General features: G+C 32.4%; 1 protein-coding gene across 11 annotated transcripts in view; it reads left to right on the top strand.

The window, feature by feature from the left end:
• LOC130444836 (cell surface glycoprotein 1-like) overlaps positions 1-25,705 on the top strand; it is a 46,396-nt gene that overhangs the window by 12,571 nt on the left and 8,120 nt on the right. For 4 of the 11 annotated variants that reach the window (XM_056780106.1, XM_056780108.1, XM_056780109.1 and 1 more), the window contains exons 4-7: positions 1,392-1,650; positions 17,256-17,525; positions 17,762-17,917; positions 25,264-25,460. In XM_056780106.1, coding sequence (XP_056636084.1) covers positions 1,392-1,650; positions 17,256-17,525; positions 17,762-17,917; positions 25,264-25,460 — 882 coding nt within the window. The remainder of the gene's footprint in view (positions 1-1,391; positions 1,651-17,255; positions 17,526-17,761; positions 17,918-25,263; positions 25,461-25,705) is intronic. The other 7 variants (XM_056780111.1, XM_056780110.1, XM_056780107.1 and 4 more) reach the window with 3 other exon arrangements.

The following is a 25,705-nucleotide window of genomic DNA, read 5'->3' as shown; positions in this document are numbered from 1 at the left end:
ATGGAAGTAGCCGTTTTACAAGGATTGTAGTCTATTTATTAAACTGTCTGATGGTGTTTCTTATGAACACTTACAGATGGCATTGTCCACAATACCATCTTCTACTTTATAGGCGAAGAGCCGGTCGCTGAAAAAGGCACCTGATCGGTTAAAGGACATATATTATTGGAAAAGGTAGTACTCAATTTTTAAAATTTTGGTATAGTTGCTTAGCTTATTAGTTCAAGCATGATTTTGGTATCAAATGAAAACTTGGACTTTCTTCTAGTTTTAGAAGAAAAAAAAATGTTGCCTAGCCTGTGACTGCTAGAAATTTTGGGAGATATTTTAAACATATATTTATCTCCAATACATTTCCTCATTTATATTTTTCACGTTTAAAAATATATTTAAAACAAAAGTATTAAAAAAATTAAGAAATATTAAAATTTTAAAATATATTTGTCTCCGATTCTTTTCTTACGTTTTAAATATTATATTTTCTATGTTTTGTCTACGTTTTAGTTACTTACGTGTTAATTGAAAAAAATTGATTGAAAAAACAATTAATTACATTATTATATTTTAAATATGAAAAATAAGTTCATAAAATTTAATGGAAAATACATAGATTAAGGTATAACGTTCTTATGGAGTATCTTATAGGATACACTCGGGTTGGCCGTCTTCAAAGTGGGCTGCCAAAATTTCTAACAGCCAGATGCTAGGCAACCTTTTTTTTTCTAAAACTAGAAAGTTCAAGCTTCCATTTGATACCAAAGTCATGCTTCATCTAATAAGCTAAGCAACTATATCAAAATTTAAGAAACCAAAAAATTGTTGCCTAGTCAAGAGACTGACTGGGGTCTATAACTCCTATATCATTGTTTTCGTCTATTTGAGTAATACCTTTTCCAATAATACATGTCCTTTAACCGACCAGTTGCCTTTTTCAGCGGCCGGCTCTCGGACTATAATTAATACTTCAATACTTTCTACAATATACGTTAAACCTTAATTTGTCATGAGATGCGGAGTTTATTAAGTCAATTTCTCGCACCCCCTTAGGATTTTGGTCGCTTTGCGGCTAGCTACATTTGACCTCTAGAGAGGGAGCAACTGCCTCTCTGCTCCCCCTTGGCGACACCCTTGTACCCACTGCAGCATTTGCTCTTACTTCAAACGGAATGTCTGATTCGCTATCTGAAGACATTTCAAGTAATTACTTCTGACTTGTTTTGACTTATTTTGAAAAATCGTTGTTTGCTTCCATAGTAACAATACTTCAAGATCTGCTTCCGAAGTAATAATACTTCTAACACTATTGGATTCCACATTAATATTTTCATTGTAATTGAAGATTGTATTGAATACGATGAATCGATGTTTTATCTATTTTTTTTTGTATCTAGCAGCAGAGCTCGCCGCTCAATAATAATCCCGATACGACAGATAAACCGCCAACCAGCAATCTGGCAGTTATAAAAGAAGAATTGGAAAGCGTGGATGAAAGTTCCAAACAGGAAAATGTTGAAAATCAGCCTGATAAACCACCTGCTCCATCCGATGCTGTATCAGAGGAACCTACCGTTGATCATTTGACAAATGATCTGGATATAGACGATACCATTTTATCGCCCAATTTTGATGGCATCGAAGAAATTAATCGTGGTAAGTTATTCAAATATTTTATCTGCTATGTATAACTGTGAAAAATTCCTCTATATTGTGCATCCAATTGATGGGTCGTCCACCGTACAGTCTTTGTTTGGTACCCAATGGTACCCTTCGTATACCCGCAGATCAAAAATAAATTACGAGGTCAACGTTTTTGTACACTTGAAGAGGCGGTTGATACGTTCGAATGAATGAGTAGTTACTTGTAAGTATGTTCTGTGACACTGGGTCGGATGAACAGGCGGATGGCTACCGATATGAAGAAGTTTCCAGTTACACAAAAAGTAAGTTATACACAAGAAGTAATTAGAAGACCCAGGAGAAAGAAAGAGGATTGTAAGAGATGGGGGGGGGGATGGTGGTGTTTACGTGGGGGGATATTATGGAGTGAGCTGATTATTTTTTCAAAGGGTTCTACATTTGAAATTTCAATGTTATGAAAAAAGGAATGTGGCGATGATCATCTAATCGTATACAATGTCATAATGTTATTTCTAGTTATGAAGCAGGTGTAGACCAATTTCGCTTCAAATAATTCTAATATTGAATATTATAGAGAAAAGATGATGATTTCCGGCAGGTGCATACGCAATTTATCCAACGATTACATCATAACTATACAGACAGGAGTAAACTTGTTGAAATATGATACAAATGCATGAAAATGGAATGATATGATATCTGGTCATAATTGTTAGTAACAGATTAGATTGTACGAAATCGTATAAAATATAGTTTCGAGGAATATGGTATTTAGATTCACAAAAACCACAAAAACTAAAGTAAGATTTTCGAAGGAAACGCAATTATCATTCTAATGTTTTATATCACGCAGAATATAAGGTGGTTACATGGAAAATAATTTTGATTTTTACCAATAAATAATATACAGGGTAATTACATTATTTATAAAAAGAAATGGTAATTATCTACATTAGGTTACACCCCTCCAATTTCGTTAAAATTTTAGAAAAGTAAGGTATACACAAGAAGTAATTAGAAGACCCACAAGAAAGTAGTGTTTACGTGGGGGGATATTATGCAGTTAGCTGATTTTTTTTTTCAAAGGGTTCTACATTTGAAATTTCAATATTATGAAAAAAGGAATGTGACGATGATCATCTAATCGTATATAATGTTATAATGTTATTTCTAGTTATGAAGCAGGTGTAGACCAATTTCGCTTCAAATGATTTTAATATTGAATATTATAGAGAAAAGGAATGTGATGATTTCCGGTAGGTGCAGAGAATTTGGTAGCCTTTGACAAACTATAGCTTCGAATATACAATGCATCCTTTCCTAATTTGAATGTCATTGACGATTTTTCGTTAAATTTATCTCCTTATACTTTTATCAATACAATATTTCAAACAAATAGCGGTAGGACTTTTCTATTTTACGATAATTCTTCATACTTGGAATTTGTTGAAGATCCTACAGAAATAGTAAGTCGATAGTTAATAAACGATAAATTTCCTGGTATTCCTTCACATGTAACATCATCATTCAAATTTATTGATGGACACATCTACTTTTTTTATCGAGATATGTATTACAAATATAGTGAATTTACGAAAAAGATTGTTGCTGCTGGGATATTTAATTGGAATATTTTCCTGTCCTAACCAAGGTATACTGTATCAACTAAATCTTTACAGTGTTTTATTTGATAATTATCTTGATCAGGTTACACCCCTCCGATTTCGTTAAAGTTTTAGTATGTTATAAAGAAAATTATGCTGAAAAATTTGGGGCGGAAATCATCCCTTCACATAGTTTTTCAACTTTGAAGTTTCAGAAAAACAAAAATAATTTATACATCGTAGTTTAGCTTCGCATGTCTTCATTACCTAATGATGACATCATGTGTCAAAAAATTTGCAGTGAATTTAGTCTAGTTTGTTTACATACGACTATCGTTAGCAAATCTATCAATATTTGTTTTTTTTTTGATTCGTGTTTGACCATGAAAAAGACATGCGAAGCTAAACTATGATGTATAAATTATTTTTCTGGAGCTTCAAAGTTGAAAAACTATGTGAAGGGATGATTTCCACGCCCTACATGTATGTATCAAATTTTTCAGCATAATTTTCTCTATAACATACTAAAATTTTAACGAAATCGGAGGGGTGTTTCCTTCGAAAATCTTACTGTAGTTTTTGTAGTTTTTGTGAATCCAAATACCATATTCCTCGAAACTATATTTTATACGATTTCGTACAATCTAATCTGTTACTAACAATTATGACCAGATATCATAACATTCCATTTTCACGCATTTGTATCATATTTTAACAAGTTTACTCCTGTCTGTATAGTTATGATGTAATCGTTGGATAAATTGCGCACATTCCTTTTCTCTATAATATTCAATATTAAAATCATTTGAAGCGAAATTGGTCTACACCTGTTTCATAACTAGAAATAACATTATGACATTGTATATACCTTACTTTTCGTGTACCCTTTAAAATCTCTTCGCTTTTTCTAAACCCCCCTAGAGCTTATACGCGCAAAAACAAACACACTCATTTACTTTTTGCATAACCCCTGTAGACGCCCTTGTAAACCCTCAGGAAACTTCAATCTTCAATCCCTGTATTCAGCTTGAAATGTTTATTACGGTAAATAGAAGAATAATTATAAATGATTATCATAGAGTTAATACTTTCTCATCAATGCGATTATCATCATTGTCTCCTAACCTAACCTAATCTAATCTAACCAAACATAACGTAACCTAACCTAACTATTTTTAAATTAAAAGGTTTTTTATGCGGAAAATTCAAAATACGCAAAATACTGTTCGTTTGTAATAAACTAGTCCAAAAATTCCATTTTGTGTACTTTCTTTGTCCCAATATTCCTAGGTAGCTCTCTAAAAGGTTTATAAATGCTAAGATGGGTCACTAACTCAAAAGTTTGGCGACCACTGTTTTGGAGGTACCTCAATCGGCATGAAAAAATTGGATCGAACGCATGCACAAGTATATTGATCTTAATAGAGAATATTTTCAAAAACTATTATAAATTTTTATTTTTTTGTCTTAAAACCTCGGTAGCAATCCTCGTATCATTTTGGTATGTCGAATGTAATTTTCACTCGTATTGCAGTTTATTTTCGGTTGCCTATGATTTTAATTCCACTTAAGATTCTCTGGAGAACTTCGCGAGATGGGAACGGTCGAGAAAATCTCGAAAACGAATAAGCGTGAAAGATATTTTTATGTAAACCACTTTTTCAACTTTATAAAATGTTTGACGTACTTTTGACGTGACTATTTTTCACTGCGATAATAATAACAAAAAAAAACTCGTTTTCTAATAAGTCATTTTTGTCACAAAAATTAGCACAAAAACCTCTCTTTGAGATAAAAAAAAATCAGTAATTATATTATTTAACTTTCGAAACTTTTCTTCTTCTTCCTGCTGTGTATAGGCATCATTGCTTGTTTTTCTTCACGTCATTGCCTCTGCTCAGTCACCTGGGAGATTGTCACTCCATCTTTTCCTAGGTCTTCCAAGGCTTCTTTGTCCTGCTGGTGATTTGTCCCTTGATATTTTCACAATTCGTTCTTCCGTCATGAGGTCAACGTGCTCATTCCATTTTATCTTTCTATCCAGTACCCAGTCATTGATGTTATCTATCCCGCATGTTCGTCTTATGTTTTCACTCCTTTCTCTATCCATTAGTGTTCTTCCCGCTATTCTTCGAACTATTTTCATTTCTGTAGTCTCCAATATCCGTTTCGTTTTAGAGGTCTCAGGTCGGGTCTCTGCTGCATAGGATAATATAGATCTGATTGCGGTCTTATATATGCGGACTTTTGCTTCAGTTCGAAGCTTGGCTTCTTACTTCCGTCTCCACGTCCCCGTGTCCAGATATTTCGATTCCCAGATATTTAAATTTCATTTCCTGGTGTATTATTTTGTTATCCACCACAAGCTTACATCTGATCGGTGTCTTGGAAGTAACCATTGATTTTGTCTTTGTCGCTGATATTATCATATTGAACTTTTTTGCTGTTTTGTTAAATTGGTACAGTAGCCTTTGCAGATCGTCATCGTCTGCATAGCACAGGATTTTGACTTCTTTATTTCCCATTTTGTATCCTCTTAGTTTGCGTACTTGTTTTATGATATCATCCATCACTATGTTAAATAGGAGCGGACTGAGAGAGTCCCATTGCCTAATGCCCCTATTTGCAGGTATCTGTTCAGTTAGGTCATCATTTATTTTTGCTTGGATCGTATTTTTTGAGTATATAGTTTTCGAAACTTTATTAACACAAAAAATACAATTTTCAATTTTACAAATACCGAATGAATCTAATTAATCTCAATGATTGAATTAACTAAAATTCATTGAAGGTGTTTACAACAGTCCTATTTTTATATTGAAATAAATGCTGACACTTGTTTACAAAATATGATCTTTCTGCGTATTAATTTTCAGAATAATCTAGATTTTTCTTCATGTAACACAGTATAATGTAATAATTTATATAAAGGTATATTCAAAAGTCTTTACGTCACAAATTTTAAGAGTCATAAGTCGAATCAACTTAATTGTCTCCTTGCCTAATTAAGTTGTTTAAAAAAAATGATCGTTTGCCAAGTTTTAGATATTGTTTATTGACATCTCTTTAACAACGTGTTTGTTGTAATATAATTTGTCAATTAGTAATCAATAATGATACAATGTCATTAGAATTGCGAATCCATGATGAAAAAACATTTCCGAATTTGCAATTTCAACAAATCAAGTCAAATCGTAAGTACTTGATAGAAATGAGAATAAATTCAAAAGGTATGACTTGTAGAATACGATTATTGGAAAATTAAATATGTCATTCGCTTAATTTTTTTTACGTACCAAATTTGCTACTTTCAAGTTAAAGGGTTGCGACGAAATTTTTATATATGAGTGAATTTTTTGCTGGTATCTTTTTGGTAACACTGTTTTTGATACATCACGCGAATCGTGTCTTGTTATTGTCAAACTTGTTCAGTTTGGTCTATAATTTAACGAACGATCAACGCTTACAAATTATTGAATTTTACTATCAAATTCATGCTGGGTTAAGAGAGTGCATCACGCATTTCTTCCAATTTATGGGCAGTTTGGTCGGCCTACCTAGGGAACTATTCGGAAACTTGGGACTAAATTTCGAACCCAGTTTACACTATTGGACATTAAACCACTAATACGCAAACGTACTCTCTTAGTCCACTACGTGGAAAATTTTGCGAAAGGATTTGGGTTTAAAATCTTATAAGATACGGCTGCTGCAAGAATTGAAGCCACACGTCTAAGATTTGGTGAATGGGAACTGGCAAAGTTGGAGGGAAATCCACTTTTATGGTTGAATGAATACGTCAACAGGCGAAATTGCCGCATCTGGAGTGAAGACCAGCATTGCAAGAGCTACCGATGAATCCTGAAAAAGTCACATTTGGATACATCAGATTTTGGATGTGGATTATGGGCCGGTGGCATCATCTCCAGAGAGAAAGTTATTAATTTCCCAGCTTTGTAGAGGGTTATAATGTTCCACGTTGCAATTCGACTTAAAGTAGCATCTCTCTTTTTCCATTCGGGGATTCTTCGCACCCCTGTCCCATTAAAGGACGGGCCGTTTCACTTTCTTGACTTTTTATTGTGGTTGTTCTTGAGAATTAATAGTACAGTAGTTTCTTCTTGATTTCCTTCTATACAATCCCTAAAAGGAGGGTTGCCACTTAAGCTGAGTTGGTCGTTCCGAAGTCCACCTTCTCCGCCTCTTTCACCGGTGTGGTCTCAACCACCATCTCGAAGTTGGGCTCACTCCCGCTCAGAGAAGTGACTCTGATCACCTTAGGCCTGGTTAATGTACGAGTATGAAGCCACATGGAACCATTTTCCGAGGTCAAACCCCCTGTTCGCTCCACTATTATACCAAGAGCCAGTGACCAATTTCAGATGGTAATCTCAATCTCAAAAGTCACGAAACTTTCTACAGTAAATCCTGTATACATACTGAAAATGAGAACCACATCTGACAGTCCTGTGTGGCCGTGTAGACTTTTTTAAGGAGTGTAAGAAATAATATTTATTTTAGTTATTTAGTTAAAGTATAAGTAAAGTATTTTATCTTCATTGGATTTTTGGTATCTTTATAAAAAAATCCATTACAATGCCGGAACGAAATTCCATCACCAACAGTCTGCCAGAGCGAAAAATATGTCCGTGCAAGTAAGACAGTAATAATGGACACCTGCAGGTTAGAGTGAAAGTACTTATTGGGCATCTGTGAACTTTGTAACTTTTCTGTACCTTTGACGCAGATATTCTGGAGGTCATTGTCAAGGATACTGTGGGAAAATATTAAAAGTCGTAATATTCTAGTGTAATAGTGACAATTCGTAGAAGCTCTATTGCTGTAACCTGTACCTGTGGCGTACTTTTATATTTCTTACTTTACATTTCGAAGGTCCCAACACAGTTACGAATAAAAAGTAGGGTTTCGGGTGTTCCATACGATTCAACATCACAGTTGTCGTTTACGAACATTTTGGAGTACAGTTCAGTTTTACTCGTGCGTCGATCTTTCTATCAGAATAAATATTTTATACAGAAGTATTGCAAAAATTTCTTTTTTGTTAAACACTGACAATTTTAAAGTATCGTGCGGTATATTTCAACGTGGTGATTTGCCTACTTCATTATGTAGAGTGAGTTTTGTGTATGGTAAGCCGCAATTATTTCGGAAACGGTTTGTACGATTTTTATAAATCGTATATATACAAGGGTGTTGTTAGTTTCAGTGGGTTTGGGATCTTTGTTGAGAAATGATGATGTCGAAAGTTGACAAAATGTTCGAACAGAATTTTAAAAGGTTCTTGTCAATGTACTCAATTATCAGTATCTAACTTTTACAATTTTAATAAGAAAAATATTCAGGATTTTATATAAAAGCGACTTATTTGTTTGTTTACAATACTGTGAAACAAAAATTAATGAACAAGGTTTTGGCATGTGGCGACAAGATTTGAATACAAAAATATAGGAAGTTATGGATAGGATTTTTATATTGATTCACTATGAATTTTTTATTTTTATAATAACTTTGGGAGAAGAGTCGTCACAGGACCGAGTTTAGTAAAATATATTTCATTTCAAGGTCCAACCCAAGACTATATTAAGTAAAACACAGTTTTCTTGAACAAAGACCATAGTGCTTGGTTGTGCTTTTGGTATAACGATAAACAGATACTCAAGTACCCTAGGACATAAATCAAGGCTATACGGGCCTTTCATTCACACTGGACCCATGTGTTTTAAATGTGTTTTCTAAAAATTTAATAGCAATAAATTAAAATATAATAGTCCTTTTAAATAAATATTTCCAAGAATCAAAAATATATAAAATAAATGTTTGAAAACTAGAATTCATTTTTGCTCAGAATCCAACAAAAAATAAAGGTAATTATACACTTTCACGGTCACCTGGTTTTTTGGCTCTAGAAAATCGAAAAATGGATGGATTTTAATGATCTTGGTCTCAAAATGTTCCATTTTACGGCGGATTTATAAAAAAAATTAGTAGAAATAACTGGAATGAAAATTTCTCATAGTTTTACTGTTTTAAATCGTAAAAAAAACGGTTTTGCAAAATAATCCTTTACAAAAAATTATGGTAATTATACACATTTTTCGATTTTCTAGAGCCAACCTAACCTAACCTAACCTAACCAAAAAACCAGGTGACCGTGAAAATGTATAATTACAAAAAGGGTAAAGTTAGGTTAGGTTAAGTTGGCTTTAGAAAATCGAAAAAGTGTATAATTACCATAATTTTTTGTAAGGGATTATTTTGCAAAACCGTTCTTTTACGATTTAAAACAGTAAAACTATGAGAAATTTTCATTTCAGTTATTTCTACTAATTTTTTTTATAAATCCGCCGTAAAATGGAACATTTTGAGACCAAGATCATTAAAATCCATCCATTTTTCGATTTTCTAGAGCCAAAAAACCAGGCGACCGCGAAAGTGTATAATTACCAAAAGGGTAAAGTTAGGTTAGGTTAGGTTGGTTCTAGAAAATCGAAAAATGGATGGATTTTAATGATCTTGGTCACAAAATGCTTCATTTTATGGCGCATTATATAGAATATAGTAGGAAAGTATTCACGAAAATTGATTGTTTTTCATCGATTTCATTTTGAACTACAAAAACTGAAAAAATCATTCTTTTTAGATTTTTTTTTAAATTTAAATTAATTTATGTAGAATACAAAAAAAAATTATAAGAACTTTATTTGATAATGAGATAATTTTTTGTAAAGGATTATTTTGCAAAACCGTTTTTTTACGATTTAAAACAGTAAAACTATGAGAAATTTTCATTCCAGCTATTTCTACTAATTTTTTTTATAAATCCGCCGTAAAATGGAACATTTTGAGACCAAGATCATTAAAATCCATCCATTTTTCGATTTTCTAGAGCAAAAAAACCAGGTGACCGTGAAAGTGTATAATTACAAAAATAAAGCTTAATTTGATACCTTTTGAATCGTTTGAAAATACTTGTTTTGATTAACAAAATTCTTGCTGAACAATCGTCGGAAATACTTAACAATTCTTGGGATTACAAATTGGAGCACGTTTGCCTGTCGACATTTCTTTTCGTTTTTTCGCTGTCTCCTGAACATATCAAAAAATTAGGGATGAGTATCGATGGTTTCAAGAAAACATCGATGATTTTCTTTCGATGTTTTGCAGTTATCGATGGTTTTAAATAAACATCGATATTCTGGTAATTTCAATAATTCCCGATTATTGGAAAACTACTTGAATTAATAAATTTCAAATTAGGCAAGACTAATTATTTCATTATTTCAAATAGAACACGGGTGTACGTTTTGAGTGAAATTAGAGCGCAGTGCAAAAAAAGAAACAATCGATAGATAAATCAATGCCCGAATAACTTTCGATATACTTAACTTCCCCAAACGAGAAGATTCAGTAGAAAACTCTGGCCTTCTGGAAAATGATGGACAATTACTATTTTTCAAGTAACTCCCGTTCCATCTGAGCGTTTATTCTCCCAAGCAGGTCTGATTTTGAACCCTCAGAAATCGCCACTCAGAGGATATGGCTGCGAAACTTATTTTTCTGCATGAACTAGATGACAAATTGTGGGAAATTTAATACCCAATATTTGTATTTAAAAATTTTTATCTTTTCAATATTAATTGAACAATTGTTCTATATTGTTTATTTTGTTTTCAATTATTATTACAACTTAAATTGTAAAATTTATTTCCTTTAATATTTTTAAGTTTGTTTTGAAGCTCATAACCTTGTTTGTCTCCTAATTATTTTTGTGTAATAATTAGTGAAAAATTACAGATCATTTTTAATTAGGTAACACAGCTAAATAAAAAACTGGGTTTCATTTTCGACTTTAAAACTTAATTTCAGAATTTTCTTTGCCAATGAATTTTAGAGAAACAAAAACTTTACTTTACCTATCAGCTATTACGCAAAATCAGTTAATTTTACAACGTTTCTTTCATATTTTCATGAAAATATGATCTCAATTGTTTTTTTTTATTCCTTTTTTGTTCTTTTGGGAAAACATCGATGTTTCGAAACATCGATGATTTGTCTACCGATACCCATCCCTACAAAAAATGCTTATCGCCTGCCAACTTAACTAAATTAAAAATTAACATGATCATGGTTACCAAATTTGTCTTTATATAAAACAAAATAGTGTGAGGTAATGAAAGGGTTAAGGTTGGGATAGGTCAGGTCAGATGTCAATTTGATCGATTCTCAACAAAGAGTCTTGGGATACAGCCGGTTTTATGGTGCTATCTACATTGTTATCAGATCTTTTCGTTTTTTCGGAAAAATATTGAAATTTGTTATTTCAAATGGATCAACCTATAGATTTTGTTACACCAGTTACAATAAATCTTGTCCATTTAGATGGCTACGTTGAATAAATTTGTTTAATTTGAATTTTCTTTAATAATTTATGAGCTGATACAAATCTCGTGACAAGGTCTGGTGTCAGTAAATTAGTAAAAAGTTTAACGAAACTAGTGCAGTCAAATATTTACTCAAATCATGGCGCTGAAAACCTCCAACAACTGAAGACAAATCTTTAAATGTTTGTATCATGTTAAAACTAGATCCAAATGTGTGGATTAGAAATATTACGAGTTTTCGAAAACATACATTAAAGGCGATTACAGCAGATGATCAAAATGTTGTCCATTTACTTCAATACAACAAGCCACGCGTTTTTAAAACTTTGCAATACATTTTGCAACATCCCTGACTGTTGAATTTTTCTTATCTCTGTGATAATCCTATCTTTCAATCCCTAAATATTAGCGGGCTTTATTTTATATGCGATGTTTTTTAAGTGACCCCACAGGAAATAGTCTAAAGGATTCATGTCTGGTGATAAAACCACGCCTTCCAATCTTTCTTCTAGGAAACACATTATTCAGGTATTACCTCATCACACACGCATAGTGAAGTGGGGTAGTACCATCTTGTAGGCTGTAGCCAAATATTGTCGTTTGGGTTATTGTTATTGTCTGAAAGTTTCTAATAATGAAGTTTTTTTTTAAATGTAATTGAAAGTAATTTCTTGGATTTGGAAACGCCGGACCATTTAAGTTACCCTCAATGAAAATTTTGTCGCCTATTATTCCATTCCATACATTCAGTTTTTTAGGATATTGAGTGTGGGATTCACGCTTCTAACGAGGATTGGTACGTGACCGGTATCTACAATTATGCCGATTTACGTTTCCTTTAACACAAAAAGGCCTTATCGCAAAACATTACATTACTTAAAATATTTGGATAGTTTTGATTGTAACATTTTGCCATCATTAGGTCTGCAAACTACTTTTTACACTACGGATGTTTGCGAAATATGAAGTTCCCTGGATATTTGTCTAGTACTTAAGTGTGGATCGTCTGCTAACAAGACACAAACATCTAAAGATTTATTTCCAGTTTATGCAGTTTTTCTGCGCCTTGATTTTGATGAATCTTTCACTCAACCATTTCAATTTTTTTACAATAGATCTTGTTATGAGATTTCGGTTAGGATATAAATCATTAAAGTTATTAAGCGTTTCTTGTTGACTTCTACGCCTATCACCATATCCTAATATTATTAAAATATCAATTCATTCTTTGTCAAGACCCTTATACACAAACATTTATAAAAATCGTACAAGCCATAATTGAAGCGTTCCATACATAAAATTCACTCTGTATAATACTTCAGACTCGTATGATAAAGACTTTTCTTTTTATACTCCATTCTACAGTTAGATTTTCAAAAAAATGTTTTGTGCATTCTGCAAAAAAACTGGTGATAAAATTTTTCTGTAAAAAAAATAAATAAATGTAGGAGAATATTAATCGCTCGTAAGAAACAACAAATGCGATTTTGTGATGTGATTTTACCTGATGAAATTAACAGTGATATTGGATATCACAGCAAGTGTTACGCGAATTTTACTGCAGTAAGGCAAAAATATTGAGACGGAAATAGTGTTGTGATTGCCACCCCAAAAAATCGTCCGGTATCACTTCAGCCATCGACTTTACATACATCCACGGAAACAGAACAAAGGGAACAAGATGCTATCTATGATGAAGGATACGAGGATAAAAATAATGTCCTTGAAAGAATCGAACCAGGATTATATACTGAATGTTTCTTCTGCGAAAAGAAAAGAAAACAACATCGTGGTAAAGAAACGCATTGTAACTAAACTTATTCGAAAATACTGCAAATTGAATAATGCAGATAATATATGGGAAAGATTCCAAAATTTGGATGGAGAAACATTTTTTTATCACAAAATTAATAATAAATGTAAAGCAATGGATAAAAAACTCCACCAATTGATTGGCAAACATACCGTCGTTATCATGAATTAGCATTTGATGAAGTAAGCGAATTTATTGAAGAAAATATTTTAACAGCAAAGAGAAGTTTTTTTTTTGGCGCACATTCATTCTTTATACATGACTTCAGTAAAAGCAATAGTCGAAGAACACTCCCAAGAATATAAAGTTAAATATACAACTTTTCAATTACAAAAAAAAAATTGAAAAAATGTATGGTTAAGATTTAAGAATCGTCAACGTACATAATCGAATTGTTATCATTCCGAAAGAGTCTGAACATTTACAAAAAGCGCCAGTTTTAAGAAAAAGTATGTTAAAAATAACAAAAAAACCTTTTTCGTGCAATATTTCCGTTGTAAATTTAATTGCAGGTTAGTCCTCCATTCCAGATAACTTGAAAGATTTTTGCTATTCATTATTCGGTGCATTATGTACCATTTTAAATCTACGTCGACAGATGACCAACAAGCCTTTTCACTCTAACCTGCAGGTTTCCATATTACTGTCTTACTTGCACTCGCACGGACACGAATGTGACTTAAAATTGGTCACTGGCTCTTCCTCTAAATGTGTCTTTTTTGCTTAATTTTGTCAACCGTGTCTCCTAAAAAAATTATAAGCCAAACTGATACAAAATAATATCCAGTCTCATACAGCATACCACATTTGATATTTTCAAGCTAAAGGATTTTTTAAATTATTTTTGTGCCTTACTCATCAGATATGGAATCGTCATATTTTGGGCTTCCCTATACGCCTTTGTTCAGTGTCGGTTCTCAGTCATTTTAAAAAATTTTGTGAATCAAATTGTCAAGATTTTGAAAAATAAGGGCAGTTTACTCTTGAGTTGAATTCATCTTCTTTGAAAAACCTTGTATACTTATCAATCTGATATCTGACGGTTGTATTTCAAATTGTAAATCATACAATACTTCTCCTGATCAATTATTATTATATTTGTCACAAGAAATCATTTTTCAACTCTTGGTCTAAAAAATTTTTTTTCATAAAATCATCTGACACTTCTGGAGTTTGTGTAGGTAAATCTAAAAATTTTCTCGCTGCCAGACGTAATAAATCTTCGTTCTCCAAATTTTCTTCATTTTCTTCTTCATCTCCAGAATCCACATTTGGGTGAGGAAATATAATGAAATAATATAGCGCTTGATTTAAAATTTTGAAAAAAAAAACATCAAAATAATCAAGTAATAATCAAAATAATTAAACTCAATAAATTTTCATGTATAATAAATTTGGTTTTTTAAGCAAACTCAATTGCTTGAAATTAATATGATTTAAAAAAAGTAACACGTAAATTTACAAATAACTTTTTTTCTCCTAAATCATAAGTAATGTCCAAATCATCAACCGAATTGGTTATATATTCTACAGGATACCGATGGTATCCTGTACAGAAGATTTCCTCGACCAATATCAATTGAATTGATTCAGTTTTTTTATCAAAGCTGAATTCAGATTATAAATATTAGTAAATTGACAGAAAATTTACCTTTTACTGTTCCAATTTGTAAAATAAACAATTTTTCACGTCAAATGTGTATTGGAAACTGATGGAGGTTACTGTATAAGGTCTAAATAGAAGATGCGGTAGATAATTGAACTAAAATAAAGGCTCTAAATTAAATCAGGGAAAGCCATATATCTTGCAAGATACACTGCCAAATTGTAAACAGTTCTATTTAAAAAATTTTGATAAAAAAGTCCAATTCGATTAATCCAACTCCTCTTGGCTAAAGGGAACAAGAAAGATTTTGGTCGTCAATATTTAGTGGAATGCACTCTGAGTGGAAACGCACTTCTTGCTGATAACCTCTACTAACAAACGTTCTAAACCATACACACTGGATAGTGTATTTGGCGTATCTCTAGCAGAAGTTTCATAGACTCACACTTTTCGTACAACTCGTAATCTTGCACGTAATCAGCCGTTTAACCTCTTCTTCTCTCGCCCCCACGAATGAACACAGCATCGCGATAGAAATTGCACCTCAGGAATCGCTCTCTTGGTCTTCGGTACACTTTCCTTCTTCGGTCGCTACCGTGGAGGCATATTGTGGCTCAACTGAGAATATAAGAGATCCTCATTGTTCCAACGTCCAATTCAGATGATCCTGTGCTAGACGATGATTGGGAGTGAGTTTTGGACCAATCGCAGGTGTTTTAGGGGTCAGGTTATTTTTCTGCAGTCTTCCTCTCACTGTCCACTGACTAATAGTCGCTCCTAGTACCCCATGGAGCTGTCTTTGCACTTGCACTTGAACGGCATCATCACGAGCGGTTGTAAATCGCTTTCTGACTGTTCCAGATCCCCTATGAAAGGATCCAGTCTTTTCATAACGCTGGTATATCCTTCGAACCGCTGAAATAGAGAGCAATAAAATGGGCTGTTGTTTGTGATGTAGTTTTGCATTAAATTAAAACGCTCTAATAATATGCAAATTTCTGCAAATAATTTTGATTTTTGACAAATTTGTTATTCTCGTTAGAATCACCACATAAAGTCGTTTCATTTGTTTACCGGTTGCTACGCATATAAACGATAAGCTTGCTGATAAATTTATATTCATTTCAAAGCATATCAAATTGTCTTTCAAACAGCGTATTTCTTTTTTTGATCTAATGAATAATTTAAAAAAAATATAGTTAAAGTCAGAAGTTTACAGTGGGCCGAGTTCTATACACGCAAGTTTAGTTTTGATTTTAAATGAATGAATCATTGAGATCACCTCAAACGAATACGCAGCATAAAGATGGAAATCCGTAAAGTCATTTTTTTTTTATTTTCCCGTTTTATTTGCAATCTATAACAATTATTACAATAAGTATGTGACAATACTATACAAATTGACATGTTGGAAAGACATCCACTGATTACTTTTCTCTTACAGCTATAATTAATAACTCAAAAATCAATCAGGTTTGGCTATTGGGAACACACTAACACTCGTTAAAACCTACTGGTTAGGTCGAAAGGAATATGTTCCTAGAATCTACGCTGAACTGTTGGTTGCAACATCAGGTTAGATACCAGTCTGTTATGGATAAGTTTTTTATTTCCGCTTTAACCGTTGGCACATGGAGGTCACGAGTTATGACTAAGTTTGGCACAAACCATGCGGCATCTACGATAATTCGTAGGACCTTCGATTGGAATCTCTCCAGAATTTCAATATTGGATTTGGCTGCTGATAGATAATTGGCCAGTCTAAATCCCTTAGTTTCTAACCCAATTTATTGATGTTTGCGTTTGGTGAATATGTTTTAGGTTAGGTTCAGGTTAATCGATTGTCCAAGTGCATCCCAAGATATTTGACATCATCATCTTGTGGTAGGGCTTGATTGTGTAGAATGACTTCTGGGAATTTGCCGTTGGTGAAGGTTACCTGGACTGATTTCGATTCGTTTGCCTTAATGCGCCCTGTTTTGTTGAGTTGTAGCTGTAATGCATTTCATGCAATCTACAGTGAAGATGAGGTAAAGCAGCGGTCCCAGGAATACTGTTTCGATTTTGTACAATAAATAATAATCCGTTTGACTACATTGTCAGATGATTATAAAATAGTTTTATAACATGAAAATCAATTCTCTGCAAAATCTAACTACTACTGTGATGCTTAATCAGGTATTTTTTTGTAGAATCTCCAAATGCCACTAATAATAGTTTATCTCCTACCCAGAAGACCACGGATACTATTGCGACAGGCAACTCCAACAGCGAAAGCAGTACATCGGATTATGGAAGTATACCTGGTGCAGAACCTACACCACCTCCAGAACCTACACCACCTCCAGAACCTGCAGCCGTAGAGTATCCCAAAATAAGAATTAAGACCACCGGTTTGCTTAAAGAACCATTAACTATAACGGAGATTACCGATGACAACCCAAAAGGAGAATCAACTTACAGTAAGTTATTGATAGCTAAAACATAACATGAGAAAATTTCCTTATTTTTTCTGTTGTGCAGTTTCAATTCAATGATATAAATACGCAGCATTGCGCAGTAAAAAATTTGTAACACTACAAGATTTAATGATAATCAACTTCTTATAATAACCAGCAAAAACCTGTTGCAATTTGACATAATAGTCCTTGGACCATCCGATTGGACAATTTTTAGTGTACAAAAAAATATTTCACAGGAAACTCGGATAACGAAAATAACACATCAGATTATACTAGAAGAATACCGGCAGAACCTACACCGCCTCCGGAATCTGCCAATGGAGATTATCCAAAAATCAGGATTAAAACTTCCGGTTTACTTAAAGATATCTATGAGCCCAATAAAAATTACAGTAAGTTATTTATTAGTTACTAACTTTAAATATTGACTACTCAAGACTTTGAAATTGGTGACGAGGTATCAGAAATTGCTGACTTCTCATAATAGGTTGGATATGACTGTTCTGCATGAAGTGAGAAAGATTCGATGGGTATATTTTTCGTACGATAAGGGAAATATTTTATATAGGAAGGATTGTTGGAGTTGGGCCTGATATAGGAGCTGCTCCTCTGCAGACCCGGGGTTGTGTTGATTTGTTTATGATTCTGCTGTCTAGGCTAGAAAAAGGAAGGAAAAATAGACGACCGAGTGGTTCGAAGCAGACGAAAAGGTAGCTCCAGTCTAAGTAAAAACGGTTCCTTTCAGTTTTGGGATATATTTTGTATTTTTTTGTTGTTTTTTCTATTCACTACTTCACTATTGCAACTACCGCCGGTACTTCTGGGAGCAACCTCGTATTCAATATCACCGTACTAAGTTTCACATTAGAAAATAGATTTTATTCTCGTCCTTTATTTGACCTTGACTCATCTACCGGATCCTCTAGAGAATGTAAATTGGTCGCCAGAGGTATTCCCTTTACCTGCGTTTCGAAAAGGGTCCCTAACAGTTTCTCGTAAATTTTCTCTCATTCATTACTATTTATAGCTTGGAGCAAAGTGAAAAATGTCGGTGTCTGTTATCGAAAGTGAACGCGGAAAAAGTTTAATTGTTTGTGAAAATTTTACGTTTTCCAAAGACAAAGTATTGAAAAATGGAGAAACATCGTGGAGGTGTTCCCGAAAAAAGCTGCATTGTAAAGCTAGACTTTACACTATCGGACCGAAGAACTTGGTCACCAGAAGGGAAGATACGCACAATCACGAATCATTCGAAAAGGAAGTGAGCAGGAAAGTTATTTCAAGTGCGTGCAAAAGGAAAGCGAGAGAAGATATCAGTGAATCGCCTTCGGAAATTATTTTTAAAGCTTTAACAGCAAATTCGACGCCGTCTCTTACAACTACTGATATTGACCGCATTAGAAGAAATATCTATAACAGTCGCCGCAATATCCTTCCTAGAGCTATTACTAAGGACATAGAGGAACTGCATGAAGTTGTCGGCGGCGCAAACGGCGAAATGCTTTTAACCAATGAAGGTGAACAATTTATGTTCAAACCTGTTTTCAGTTGATTCTAGTTTTGAATAGAGAAAACTAATTTTCTCAAAGCCCTTCCGTTAAAACTAGTATTTACCGGTCAAAACTGGAGGTAACTACATCTTTTGTTTGGGCAATTGTTACGTTTGTTGGTTATTTGATAAATGAATCACTTTTGATTTGGTTTTATTTGTACTATGTACAATTGGATTATGAATTACAAGTTTACCGCTAGCCATTCCTATTTCCGTCACATATTCTACTGCAGGTAGCTTGTCATTGTTTCGCGGGCACTCTAATCTTATTACAGCAATGAAACCTGAAATGAAATTTGATAGTACGAGGTCTGAATTCACTGTATCGTCACGAACTCGTCCACTGATTTAGACCGTGAAGTCGGCTGTGCCAATATGTTGTCGAAGCTAAATTTTGGTGGACGCGACGACTATTTCCTGGAAGGACTGCTAATTTAAATCATATTTTTTTGTGGCCTGTTTCTATAGAGATACTTTCTAATAAGGCTATTTTGTTTTATCATTATCAATTAACCAGTCGCGTGTACTGTTGGACATAAGTCTCCTTTTATATGTGCCATGGTGCACGGTTCCTAGAGACTGTCATCCAACTCTGAACCGTACTCTTGATATCGTCGAGACCAGCTTGTCATTCGGCTGCCTCTACATTATCTCTCGGTCTCTATTCAATAATTTGTTTGGTCCACCGATAATCTGTTCTAATGGCCACAAGGACGAACAGTTCCATTTTAAGCCTATTATTTTGTTCTACAGCATGAGTTTGATTTAGAAAATTAGTTTTTCACCATTTCTTTTTGCGACTGCGGTTATGTATTTGATATATTTATAATCTATTATTATGAAAGAGTAATAAAACCTAGTTTCTAAAGCAAAACTTAGTACAGTCATTTAAGCTGTACAGAACAATAGAAAAAGTGACCAAAAACCGTGTATATCAAAGATTTCAAAGCCGTACCAAAAGATTCTTCTCAATACACTGTCTGTCGCGGGCTTCGATACACAAATTGTCGTCTTCAGTAACAACTAGGTTATCGAAAGGTAAACTAAAACTTGATAATTTGACTAACCTTTTTTATACTGAATTTTCCCACCAACAAATCTTCTCCCGCCAATATTGATTTCAGCGGGAAAACCTTCTTGTCGGAAATGTAGGAAAAGCTTAAATAGGGTCAAAGGGCCAATTCCTTACAGCCCACTCTATAGTTCAGTAGTAAAGAAATAAATGTGAAGATTCCCGCTAAGGAGATTTTCCCGCTGTAATTAATTTTCACGGGAGAAGATTCGTTGGTAGGAAAATTCAGTATAAAAACATGTAAGTCATGTCATTAGGTTTTAGTTTACCTTCAGTCTCTGAAGACGATAACTTGGTTATCGAAACGCGCGTCAGACAGTGTAATTGTGAGTGTTGGTGTAAACAGTGTGTAGATGTAGCTCTGCTATAAGAAAATTTGATGCCATTCCGTGTAGCAGAGCTACATATAGCTTGGGAGAAATCGGAGTGTTCAGTCCTTGCAGCTACTGTAATATTTTCAATATCAAAATAGGGTTAAATTTACTATATAGCTGCGCTCTACAGCAGATCTCCAGTGTTACTTATTGAACTTATAGCAGAGCTATATAGCTGTGCTACATGTAACTCTGCTGTATAGTGTGAAGTCAGTTAGTCAAGAACAAGACACAGACGACAAAGGTTAGGCAATTGAGTCGATTTCTCGCGTAATTAATACGGTTTCCCACTCATTTAACGTATCAACCACACATACGGATATTTTTACTATCAACTTATTTCCGTTTTTCAAATTGTATATAAAGTAAAGTGTTTCCATTGTTTGAATTCCATTGTTTTCCATGTAGCCGGAGTTTTACGAAAAAATCCCTACAATGCATTTTTTAAAAAATATTTATTTTTCTGTTTATTTCTTGATATGAAATAATGTCAGGAAGTAAAATATTTAATTAAAAGTGAAAAAAAAATAATATCTAAACATTTAATTGAAAATCGCAAAAATTTCAATTCTCATCACGAGGTTATCGTTGCCGGCAACATACCGTGTGCTGTTATAATACATTTTTCTATATATAAAAATAAACTGAATAAACGTTTTACAGGTTAAGGTCTTATATTATTACATAATGACGTTAAAAATTGAAAGCATAATAAATTTAATTATTATAAAATATTACAATCAGTTGAATTGGAATCTTACTTACATTAAAATGATCCTAGCAACAAAAATAATTACATCTCGCATGACCGTCAAAACGACCAAACATTTTTGTTGAGGTATATTCGAGTTTCTTGGCACCATAAAAAAAACTTCCTGGCACAAAATACGATTTATATATCTACCATTTTTCTGATTAATCAAAGTTTAATAATGATTATTTTAGAATAACCGAAAGAATAATAATCGTCGTATTCACTTTGTATCATATGTTAAGTGTTTATTTTATAGCTAAGACGTCTCGAAGTATGGCTGCTTTACTGAAATGTTTAAACTACCTGCAAAATTTTTGAATTTTCAATAATTCTTTTTATCTGCGGATGTTGATCAAAGAATTAAAAAAAATTATATAATATAAGTTGTATATAAACTATCCAAGACTATTTTTTCTCAATCAATGCAAGTACCTATTATCAGTGTACCCAACTGCCAAAAATTCATCTCCCTAAAGCTACAACAAAAAAACCCTAAAATCTTCACAATTACTAGATATTCTCACTGAAAAATTCTATTATTTATGAAATAAATAATTAATTTTTTAAACAAATAACATAACAAAATTCAGATTGGATCATGGATCACGATCCACTATTCCGTTGCATCGTAGATTAAACCGTAATCATATTTTGTAATATTTAAATCGATATTATGTTACGCAACTTATTCTTTAAAATGTTATAAAAATCCCTAAAAATACCCCTTAAATTATATTACCCCTAAAGACATTCCATCCCACACTTTTCCCCCCGAATTTGGGGGGAACACCCCGAAGTTGGGAAACCTGCCTATTATATAAATGCAAAATGGAATGTTTGTTTTTCATTTTTGTTCCGATATAAAAACCTTAAATTCCAGCGATCAATTAAAATGTCTGATTAGCGTAAAAATTAATCTAATAATATCCAAGGTATAATCATCCAGAGGTCGATTCATTACGAAATTTAACCAGCAATAATTTTAAATGTTGATGCTTTTTTCCTTTAATAAGACGTAGATGGAAATGACCAATCGTTTAGTTAGAAGTTGAAAAAAATCACAAAGAAATATACTGCATGAAAAACATTAGAACTTAAATTAAGTTTAGGTTTTTGACGACATTTAATATTAATTAATATGCATGTTTTAGTAATAATCTTATATATGTATTATTTACTAATCGCAAATAGCAAAATAAGGAAATTTCCTCTTCTTTTTTTGCTCAGTTTATTAAGCATCTTAGCCACTTAGTTATTCAAATAATAACAATAATTGACGAAAATTGCGAAGTGGGCGACATCTGTTAATATTCTTACAAACTTTAATAGAGGTGAACAACAAAGCAAGAATACAAACTAATTTTGTTGTTTTATGAACAATAGAAAGTGTTATTTGATATTTTAATTTAAAAAGTAAACAAACTTAACTGTTTATCTGTTTTCTGAGATAAAACAACCGCACATCCGTAAGGTACACTTCGAAAACAATAAAAACACGGTAAAAGTTATAGTGTTACAAATCTAGTTTTTAAAATCCTATTCTAGTGACCAATAAAACACTTGTACACCACACATTATTATATTTTAATGGTTTAACCCGTTTCAACTTTTTTTAGTAGTCCAATGATGGTAAAAAGGGTTACTTCAATTTTCGTCTTTTTAGGTCGATTCTTAAACAGAACTTTTTGTTCCAACCACACATACACGCTTAGAAAATAACGAAAAATAAAGAAAATCCTACCAAAATCACTAAAAACACATAAAACAAACTAAACAGCATCAAACACCCTTACAGATTATATTGTTGTTCACCACCAAATTCAACGCCATCTAGTGGCACGTGATTTTCGCCAATAGGTGCTTAAAGAGCCAAAAAATATATGTTTTATAATCATTATGGTATCATGCAGTTTTTTTTTGATAATTCGTAATTTGCGCCCAATGAAAATCAATTACTCTAGCAGTGTTCAGTACATAGGGAAAGTTTCGCATTTCGAGGTTATGTTTTCGACGTCATTGCATCTTCTAAACGTTATGTTTGATCCAAAATTTCGATTCGCTCTCTATTATTTTCATAGTTTTTAAAATAAATGAATCTCGTCATTATAATACTTGAGCATCTAAATTTACCAAAAAAATTAGAGTTTGAAAACATATATTTAGTATTTTTCCATCTAAAATTATTCAAAAAGAAAATTTGAACAATAAAATTAAAACAATCATGAACATTACATTTTTATTCAATTTTTTTAATACAGACCAGGGTAGAAGCTTTTAAAAATAATAAAAAGTAAAAAAAAATAATAGTAGGATGAAACCTAAACATTAAAAGTAAATGTGGATGAGTTTTTAAGGGTAAAAAACGATTTATCTCGATTTCTGGCAAAACTACAAGTCTTATGGATTAAAGGGAAATAGTTGTGGGTAACGAAAAGAGCTACAACTTTGGTATTTTCACTTTTTTCACATAACCTGAAAATTTATGTGGAAGATTCAAAAAACCCAGTTTTCGATTTTGTGAAAACTTACCTTTTTATGTCCAATGTATAATGTAATTTATTTGATTTGAAATATTTATTTATTTTGACCTAATTTCAAAACGAAAATTCCCCCTCCAAAATATCAGCTTTTTTTGAAAAGTTAGTTGACATCCCAACTTCCTGATGGTGTAAAAAATATTACAATGGGCATGGTAACCTTGTTCAGAAAAGGCAACCAAACGAAATAAAAATCGCATCTAAAAATTTTGTTTAATAATTATGTACAATTTTTAGATGTTTATTAAAATTTTACTTACGTTCATCAATGTAACATAGTCTCACGTTTTTCGTGGAATTAGAAAATGTTAATAAATACTAAAAATTGTATATAAATGATAAAAAAATGGTGATGATAATTTTTTAAACCATCATCTTTCAACGAACGAAAACCTTACCGACTTTTTTTAAAAAAAAGCTGGTGTTTTGACGGGAGGGTTTTCGTTTACAAATTAGGGTGCTTTTTCGATATTATGTCCAAATAACGTGAAAAAAAAAATATATAAAAAAATTCTTTTTAATTAAATAAAAATCAAAAACTTAGTTTTATAAATTTTTCATATAAATTTTTAGGTTATGTGAAAAAAGTGTAGATACAAAAATTGTATATCTTTTTATTACCAACAACTCTGCTATTTGACTTTTTTCCATAAGACTTGTAGTTTTGTCGGAAACTCACCCCCTTTCCATTCCCGACCTCAGATCACCCATAAATTTATTTTTCCTTTTATTTTCATCATATTCTCCTCCTTTTCCTTCACCTTTGGGTTTCATCCTACTATTATTTTATTTTGGTTTTAAAAATTATCGACCCTGGTCTAAATTCATTTTAGTCCTTCATGGTTAATTATCATTGCACAGTGCATGTAACTGTTTGAAAATGCAATTTTTTCGAATTTTTAGTGACGTCATTATGATTTTTAAAATAACATAATTGGGCGAGCCTCTGAATAATAAATATTGTTTTCTGGCAGAAATGACATTAGACAGTATAATCATCAATGATAACGAGTAATGGATTAAAAAGTCAAATTCTATCCGTGTGAAATTGAAAATAAATCATAAGCATACAGATTTGCAATAGCTGTAGACTTACGTGATTTACGATTTTTTTCTTGGCTTACAGTTTTAGAATTTGTCACCTTCATCATCTTCAAATGAGTAATTTAAAAAAATATTTTTTATTTAATGGAAAACATGTGAAATTCGTTGGAACTAAAGTAATATATGTCCAATTATGTTATAAAAAACCGTTGATTAATTAATATTTGCAGAATCATGATTTGAGAAGTTTTAGAATAGAAAAACGTGAAATTGTGCCAGAAAACTATAAGACAATTTTAGTGAAAAACAACTGTATTGATGCTGTACCTAAGGGTAATAACATATCGAACCTTAAACAATTTTTGGGTTTTTTTATATGTATCCTGTAAAGTTTTTGTCTTTCAGCTCAAAATTCAGAGTCGTCGAATATTTGGTCATCAAATTCAAATTTAGAAGATCCTTTGAAGTTGCCAGATAACGACGATAATAATATACTTTCTTTATTCAATAACAATGAGAGAGCTAAAGATTTGGGTTTTCACTCAAGTGACAGTGAGTATATTTCACTGGATAGGTTGGAAGATCGAAATAGAGGAGCCATGGTAAGTTTCATACAGCTCAATAAATCTATAATTATTATTATCAATATCTATAATCTATAATTATTATACCTAAATTATTCACTTACACTTATGCCATACAATTTCATTTTTATCATCAAAATATCTGTGAATTATAGTGTCTGGAAATAATAAATGCTTCCAAGACAGATATAAAATGAAAAAAATTATAGAAATCAGCATTTTATAGGAACTATGAAAATTTTCAATAAATTTAACAAATGATT

The sequence above is a fragment of the Diorhabda sublineata genome, chromosome 6 (genome assembly GCF_026230105.1).
Source record: "Diorhabda sublineata isolate icDioSubl1.1 chromosome 6, icDioSubl1.1, whole genome shotgun sequence".
NCBI classification, from domain to species: Eukaryota; Metazoa; Arthropoda; class Insecta; order Coleoptera; family Chrysomelidae; genus Diorhabda; species Diorhabda sublineata.
The sequence above is the reverse complement of the archived record's forward strand: the minus strand, read 5'-3'. Positions and strand labels throughout refer to the sequence as shown.